This window comes from Limulus polyphemus, unplaced genomic scaffold (genome assembly GCF_000517525.1).
Source record: "Limulus polyphemus unplaced genomic scaffold, Limulus_polyphemus-2.1.2 Scaffold1815, whole genome shotgun sequence".
In the NCBI taxonomy this organism is placed as follows: Eukaryota; Metazoa; Arthropoda; class Merostomata; order Xiphosura; family Limulidae; genus Limulus; species Limulus polyphemus.
In genome coordinates, this window is record NW_013667425.1 from 100323 (window position 1) to 109449 (window position 9127).

Genomic DNA, 9127 nt, shown 5'->3' on the forward strand with positions numbered 1-9127 from the left:
GACGATTTCATGTTAGGAAACCTATACTTGATTCTTCATTAGAAAATGTCCATGTTATCGTGACGATTTCATGTTAGGAAACCTATACTTGATTCTTCATTAGAAAATGTCCATGTTATCGTGACTGTATTATGTTTGGAAACCTATACTCTTAAGAAAATGTTCAATATAAGGTTTATCTCCATGTTATCGTGACTGTTTAGTGTTTGGAAACCTATACTTGATTCCTCGTAAGAAAATGTTCAATATAAGGTTTATCTCCATGTTATCGTGACTGTTTAGTGCTTGGAAACCTATACTTGATTCCTCGTAAGAAAATGTTCAATATAAGGTTTATCTCCATGTTATCGTGACTGTTTTATGTTTGGAAACCTATACTTGATTCCTTGTAAGAAAATGTTCAAGATAAGGTTTATCTCCATGTTATCGTGACTGTTTTATGTTTGGAAACCTATACTTGATTCCTTGTAAGAAAATGTTCAAGATAAGATTTATCTACATGTTATCGTGACTGTTTTATGTTTGGAAACCTATACTCGTAAGAAAATGTTCAAGATAAGATTTATCTACATGTTATCGTGACTGTTTTATGTTTGGAAACCTATACTTGGTTCCTTTTTTAGAGATTTTGAAATATAGGAGAAACAGTTGAATTTGCAAGTTTTCTCGGTGGTTGTGACCGTATATGTTGATTTACACTTGGATAATTTTTTTACTTCTTACATGGTTTTACAAACCTGGTGCTGGTCTAGGATCAGAATATTAAACTATTTTTTTGTTAAACTTTGAAACAAAGAATGTGACAAAGCGTTTGTCAGAAATTTCGTTTTCGATTTCCTCGGAGAAATAGTGAATACGATTCTTTATCTTTGACTTGATTTAATTTAACTTTCTTTTAAATCAAACTTTAACATTCCTTTCTTATCAGTCTGAGTTAAACCGATTGTCTCGTGCAGCAGCTATTATTTTCACTTATTATTACTTTTTTTATAAATCCAATTTAAACCAGTAAAATACTTTGTACTAAGCTGTCTTCACTTCTTTCAGTACGTGGTAGTATAAGGTAGATTACTGTACAAGATAAAGAAAGGTTGAAATTGAATTTTTTACGTTTTTCTCTTGTAGATGAAGTCTGCCTTTCTGACGAGTGTGTGAAAACAGGTAAGCAGAAATAACGGAAATTAGAAGATTTAACTTGAATCAAAAATGTGACAAAGATACATAAACAACGCAAACGAAAATCATGTAGCTCAGATAAGTTAAATAAATATTGTTTTTATTAAATAGAAATTATCTAGAGGATCTAATTGACAATTGTATATTTCGCGCCACCGCGCCAATTTATACAGTTCAAAATCTTAAAATCAGTCACAAGTGTTAGCAGTCATTGCTACGTATACTCCAGGGTTACAAGTTAATATTAAAGAGTACAAGTCTTTAATTGCCTTCTGTATATCTGATACTATAATAAGAATTTTAAGTAATGTTAATGTTATTGTAAGTTACGTACAGCCTAAAAACTTCCATTGTAAGTTACGTACAACCTAAAAACTTCCATTGTAAGTTACGTACAATCTAAAAACTTCCATTGTAAGTTACGTACAGCCTAAAAACTTTAATCAGTTACTTTGTTATAAACAAAATACAGAAAATAGACAAGAGGGCAGTACTCATTATAAGAACTTAAGATGTTAGCTCCGTAATCTAGGTTATATTACCAATATCATTAGAAACACAGATAGAACTATTATGTTTAAACTTCAATTATCCTTTTTTTTGTAGTTCAAAGAACTGTGCTTATATGTTAAAGTTTACAATATGTGGTGAAAGTTATGTTGACCAAACAAAGAAATTAAGATTTATAATGAACCAGCGTACGTTTCGTATTAAACATTTAATTCGGAGTCCATTAATTGGGATGCTCAGAACATGTCTACAACTGTATCTTAAGTACCCATGGCTTATTACAAGAATCGTTATTTTTGGTTTTGTTATAATCGACAAAAAAATTTGTTTCTATGGAAGTTATTTCATAAAGAAATTTGGTAAATTGTGTAATTTAAATACCTTCTGGGTTTCTTATGCTTTTGGAACATGTTTTATTATTTACAAGTTTTAATTGTTTATGGATTTTACATAATATGTGATTATTATTATTTAGAATATATTTAAGATATTTTTACTGGACTGGAATGATTTTGTTAAAGATTATATGAATTATTTTTAAATAAGTTGGATGAAGAGCAATGTTAAAGCGCTACCAACCAACTAAAATCCAGAACATAGACAGAAACAAACGATATTGTAATGTGTATATATATATATATATGTTTACTTTAAATTGAATCACGGAAAGAAAGGTCTTCCACATTAATTATAAAGAAGTTTTGTATTTGTATTGGCTTTTAACTACATCTTTGAAAGAACAGGTTATGGAGTGTCTTCTCAATAGGAGTAAGGATCGTGTTTTAATGTGAATTGTATACGGTTTATAACTGAAATGTTTCCAACTAGAAGAAAGGATTTGTCTTAATTTATATTCTAATTTAAAATGTTCCTGTAAAGTGTCTAGCATGCAGTTTTAACCTTCCTCTGAGTAACCATAAGAAAAGTGTTGATTTAACCTTCCTCTGAGTGGCCGTAAGAAAAGGTTGTTTTAACCTTCTCTGGGTGGCCGTAAGTGAAGTGTTGGTATAATCTTCTTCTGGGTGGACATAAGAAAAGCATTGATTTAACCTTCATCTGAGTGGTCGTAAGAAAAGGTTGATATAACCTTCTCTGGGTGGCCGTAAGTGAAGTGGTGGTATAACATTCTTCTGGGTGGACATAAGAAACGCGTTAAGTTAATCTACCTCTGGGTGACCTTAAGAAAAGCATTGATTTAACCTTCATCTGAGTGGCCGTAAGTGAAGTGGTGGTATAACATTCTTCTGGGTGGACATAAGAAACGCGTTAAGTTAATCTACCTCTGGGTGACCTTAAGAAAAGCATTGATTTAACCTTCATCTGAGTTGTCATAAAAAAGGGTTGCTCGATATTTTGCCTTAAATTTCCTCTCCTGGGAAGGTGTTCAGTTTGAATAGCTTTTTAATATTCTTGTGCACAACGCCATCTTCCTATTTAAAGAAAATCGCGCCAAATTTTTGTGAAAAGGAAGTTCTGAGACTGGCAAACATGATTGGGGTTATGAAGTTGGCAATACGTACAATTCCTATACACGACTGAGCATTATCATATATTATTTTGACTATAACTGAATCTTCCGATTTGGTCATTTTAGCGGCCTCTCTTTTACTGGCCATGGACCAGACAGCTGATCCCTGTGAAGATTTTTTCCAGTATGCGTGTGGCACGTGGAACAAGCGACACGTGATTCCAGAAGATAGAAGTAGTATAAGCACGTTTGAAGTATTAGCGGACGAATTACAGATCATATTGAAAGGTATTCACGTTCGAAGAGCAAGTATTAGGTTTGTATATAGGTCTAATCAGCTTAGTAAATTCTCGGCATTGAGCTCTTTAAAACTGTGCTCTTTAAGGGTGAGTACCTATATCTATATTAATTGACTACTTAGCCAGGTCTTATTTTCCTACTCTGCTTTAGTGTTTAGAAAAAAACGTGCTTCAAGTTGCAACACTGCTAATATACTTAATCAAATTTGTCACGTTAAGTATAAACATTTACCGCTACACTCACCAAATGTAGTGAATAAAATAAGACTTTAGATAGATGATTGATGTTTTTACTTATACTTTATTACGAAACTTGTGTTTGGGTCTTATTCGTCCGATTAAAATGCCAAACGTTTTAATTTTGCACGACGGACTACAAGCGTCGTGGCATCTAAGATATGATAAAAACTTTTGTCAGGATCCCCTTGTTTAAAATACATTTAGATTTATAATGAGTCAGGCTCCCCCCTGTTTAAAATCCATTAAGATGTAAAACGAGTTGGAATCGTCTTGTTTAAACTCTATTTACATTTATAACGAGTCAGAATCCCCTTCTTTAAAATTTCTTCTGATGTATAACGAGTCAGAATCCCTTTTATTTAAAATCCCTTCTGATGTATAACGAGTCAGAGTCCCCTTTTTTAAAATCCCTTCTGATGTATAACGAGTCAGAATACCATTTATTTAAATTCCCTTCTAATGTATAATTAGTCAGGATAATAGTAATAATTAAAGAACACAATATCGTGTATAGCAGTTAGTGACAAACCACAGTAAACGGAACAAACTGTCAGAAGTCTGATATCAGAGGAACTAGTTCAGACACATTCGTGCGCCCTCTTTAGTCTCACGTTGTCTTTTAACAGTTTGTTCGGCTTACAATTGTTTTCTTGGTGGTTTCTACAGGTATGTAGATATATTTTACACGTGTAATGTACTATGGAAGTAACAGTAAGTATGCCTGTTATGTATTAGAATCTCGAATAGTCCGAAGCCGAGTTAAATAATTTTAATTTAGTAGTTAAATTGAACTTTGGATTTAGTATTTAAATAAATGCCGATATATTAGTCAGTTTACGATATTTGTCAACAAGATTGATACACACCGTCTTCGTTTTTAACACAAATACGTTTTAATATATACCCAACAGTACAATTTACAATAACAATTATTACAAATAGTTATTACAAACAATGATTCATAAACAAAAGTTTCACAAACTTACAAATAATATAAAGTTTTCTTTCTAGTCTGGAACTTCCTTGATATCTTATCGAGGGTTTACGATGAGCGAGTTGATGTAAGTGCGATTCGCCGGGAAGCTAGTTAGCTTTGTCTCCTTGGCCACACGCTGTTTTCCACCATTGAAGTTGGTAATGTTTTCGTAAAAATACTAATGTCCGATGAGAATCCACCGAAGTTAAACGATTTGTAACGTTCAAAATTTATAAATATTCCTGGTCAAATATCTTGTTTTCCGATTGATAAGCGTTATAAAAATCACAGTTATAGCTTTCGAAATTACACTGATTATAGCGAACTAATAATAGATACTTTCCTGGTGCGTCGCGTTAGTTATATTTATAGGCGTGGGAAGTTTTCTAGAAAATTCAGTCTTACGTAACAATACTTTACGTTTACGTGTATAGATATATTGTTGGTTCTTACTCTCGAGAGTCATCTACAACTTTGGAGAATAGGCGGGAGTTTCGCAATACCTATCTAACAGGATAAGCTATGTATGTTTCTAAATATAAACTTAATCTAAACAACATTCATATTAAAATAAATACATAACAATAAATTCGTTACAATACGTTTTATGCGAAAAGTGGATGAGCATTTCGATGATTTACTGTATTTAACACTAACCTCTTGGAGACGAATTACAGTGCAAGTTTTAAATATAATCTGCATGGTTTTATTTTCTAAGATTTACTAGACAACTTAGAATTTCAGTTTTGCACCGAACGTTTTGTCAGAACTTCTACTGTGACTGAATAAATTAAAATGAAAGTAGAACCCAACGATTTACGTTTGTTTTTACCCAGCACTACAATAAATATTTTATGGCTTCTTAAAGTGAAATTCGTTGACTTGTGAAGCCATCCAATCTAAAAGTTTTATACAGCATCTGTGCTACATGCAATGCCATTGCTTTTATCTAAAACCTTTAGTTTTGAACCTATAAAGTGCAAGCAACGTAACGACGAGTTCTTTAAAAATGCCACGTCAGGCAGGCAAATTCTCATTTCTACATGTAAATAATTATGATAGAATAAGCTTCACATTTTTACGAGTACGAAACTATAATAGTATCAACTTCACATTGTATATATACCTAGCTATTACAACATAAGCTTCACATTAGTACCCTTACAAAACTACAATAGTAGTACCTTCACATTTCTCAAACTTTTGTTTGTTTTTCCTTAAGCCATTTTATTCAAATTCACCAATAATAATTTAGCTAGTTCTGGTGTATAGAGAATTAGAATCAGCACCAAGTTTACTTTTAGTTTTATTCACGACAGTACGGTGTTAAGGACTTGCGAGAAAGTAAATCCAACGAAACGTTTATGAAAGATGTTCATTAATTTAGGTTTTTGAGGAATACGTCTTTAATATTTTATTATTAAACGTACAACATGGAGAGCTTTTGCAAAAATATAATAACCTTATAATATAATATAATTAACAAAATTCGATTCTGCCTAAAGTCTCTTCCTTATTGTTATTCAGCCTTTTAATTTTCATACTGTTTACATTTTCACACTGTCTTCCCGCCTCACGATAATGAGATGACGTTGCACTTATCTCGTTCTTCAAATGTTATTTTACAATTGAACTTTGAAAGCAGCCTTCTCTTTCAGTTACAGAGCAGTTTGTTTTGTAAATATATCAGCTTCTTGAATCGACAGGGACACAGAACTCAATAGCACGTATTACCACCACTTTCACCGCTTCTGCTCATCAGTGCGGCAATACTTATAGTAGGAATGAGGTGGATACATAATACATGCAATATAAACTTACTCATATATACTCCTTTAACAACCAAATAATAAATCTTTAAAAGTATTTGAGAGACAACCTTAGGTGATTAACAAACCGCATACAAAGTTACAAGTCATACAACCGCTTGAGAAAGTCAGCAGAGCAGATGCAAAAATTTCACAAAACCACAAATTTCTCAATCTCGTTCACTGACTGACATTGTTGAACGCTTCTGGCTGTATAACAAACAGACTTAACATAGTTATAAATACATCAAATAGAACAACAGCACAGGGACGCCATTTTAAAATACGTACTTCCGCTAGCTCACGTCGTATACTGAGTAGATGTAGTAAAATAAAATAGTGAAGGTTGTGTAGTCTTCTCGATCTACAGCACTGTATGACAAGATCTGGAACTGTGAGTAGTATGGGGTATGCCTACGTTGGGTGAGCCTTGAGAGAAGCTTCACTATCTAAACTAGAAGACAAGCTATGCTGTTTTTCAAGGAATTTATAATAGGTATTGTAAAATAAATCAAGTTTGCATTCATGAAGCATTTAATAAGTAACATAATGTTATGGTGCACACCCACACTGATGATATACATACAGAATATCAACACAAGGGAATGAAAGATACATAAGATCATGTCACCTTGTATAAAAAAAAGTGCATGAACAAGTGGAAAAAATATTTTAAAAATATTGAACGTGTAGAAATGGATGCACCAAAGAGTGGGGAATGGGCAAGATGTAATACGATTTTCTCTGTACAACCTCACAAAGGGGCGTGTCCAACATTTGGTCCATGCCTGCTTTGTTTTTCTGTGTTCATGATATTATACATGCATCGGTACATACAAAAGTATGTCTATGATTCTTCTACTTTAATAGACAGTAACGAACCCATGATGTCGATGCACAGAAAACTCTTAAGATTTTTTACCTTTGCATTCTAATCCACCTATATAGCTAATGTACGAAATCATGTTGCTTTTTCTTCTGGTGTCGTATAATCTAATCACCGTATGATAAGAAAAACTAAATTTCACAGAATAGAAAAATAAACAACGTAATTATAGATAGGATATTAGACACGACCCCTTGTGAGGTTATATAGAGGAAGTTTTTTTTTTTTTACACCATGCCCATTCCTACATTGTTTTCCCACTTTTTCGTGCACCCACTCCTACACTTTCAATTTTTAAGAAATATTTTTCCACTTGTATAACTTTTAACGTAAAGTAACCTGGTGATATGACAGTGTTTGGCGTGCCCGGACTGGGGATCTGAGGATTTATGGTTCGAATTTCACATTTTTAGATTGACTGTCAAATCCCACAATTCGGTCAGTTGAGGGTATCACGTTACTTGGTGCCCCCCAGTGGCACAGCAGTATGCCTGCGGACTTACAACGCTAGAAACCGGGTTTCGATACCCGTTGTGGGCGGAGCACAGATAGCCCATTCTGTAGCTTTGTGCTTAGCTTCAAACAAACAAACGTTACTTGGTCATTTATATTCCAAACAAAATATGTTGGCAGTTGAAACCATGCTAATAACCCCCTCCCCGTGATCAACGGCCATAATTCAGATTGCAGATTTAAGCTTAACCTATCGGACCCACGCTGAAACCCGTTGTTTATTACATTATCAATACCATACTTTCTTCACATGTAGTCTACAGTTGTTTCATACTTCCTCCGTTTTTATACTTATGCTTCAAAGCCAAATATTCTTGTTATTCAAACTTGCACATGCTATTACCTAAGACATATGCATGAAACCTGTTATGTATTATATTATCAATATTAACTGTTCTTCACGTGTAGTCTAAAGTTGTTTCGTGCTTCTTTCATTCTTATCCTTCAAAGTCGAGTCGTATTCCTGTTATTCAAAACTTGCACACGTTACTATCTGTAACGTATACTGTATTTTTGTTCTGTAACATAGCTTATAATTTCTAAGTGATATGGTGAAGTATTTTGAGGTTGGGAAGCACATATCACATGTGTTTTAATTATTTTGAGCTTGGGAAGCACATATCACATGTGTTTTAATTTTTTTACATAGATTTTCAAATTGTAATCGCAACTACTAGATACTAGCTGTATCTATACTAATGGAAATATACAACCGGATGTCAGTCAAAACATCGTTATAAATTCAAATACTCTTAAAGCCAATCAAAAGCTTCCTTCAGTTTTATAATTCTGTTCTCTGTCAGATAATATCGTACGTTAAAGGCTTTCCTTGATAAAACCAGTATCTCCTTTTTTTTTAGTTTAAATTGATAACTGGTGTTTGTCTTATATGAATATTTGATAATTTTTGTTACTGATTATTCAAGGTTTTTTATGTTTTTGTTTTTTTATAAAACTAACTTTCCATCACTTCTCTGAATAATTTAGGTCTTTTGGAAGAAGCAGCAAATCCCTATGACAACAGTGCCACCATAAAGGCAAAAACATTCTACAAATCTTGTATGAAGACAAGTGAGTAACATTACAATATCTGGGGGTTTCACTTGTATTCATTTCATCCAACCCCCCAGATATTGTAATGTTACTCACTTATATTTATTTCATCCAAACCCCCAGATATTGTAATGTTACTCACTTATATTTATTTCATCCAGTAACATTACAATATCTGGGGGTTTGGATGAAATGAAT

At 33.0% G+C, this 9127-nt stretch overlaps 1 protein-coding gene across 1 annotated transcript in view; it reads left to right on the top strand.

Annotated features, from left to right (window-relative positions):
• The window catches only part of LOC106465034 (membrane metallo-endopeptidase-like 1), a 71261-nt gene that overhangs the window by 27432 nt on the left and 34702 nt on the right, over positions 1–9127 (top strand). Inside the window, exons 3-5 of the mRNA XM_022392850.1 lie at positions 1126–1161; positions 3281–3442; positions 8864–8947. Of these exons, the coding sequence (XP_022248558.1) occupies positions 1126–1161; positions 3281–3442; positions 8864–8947 (282 nt within the window). The remainder of the gene's footprint in view (positions 1–1125; positions 1162–3280; positions 3443–8863; positions 8948–9127) is intronic.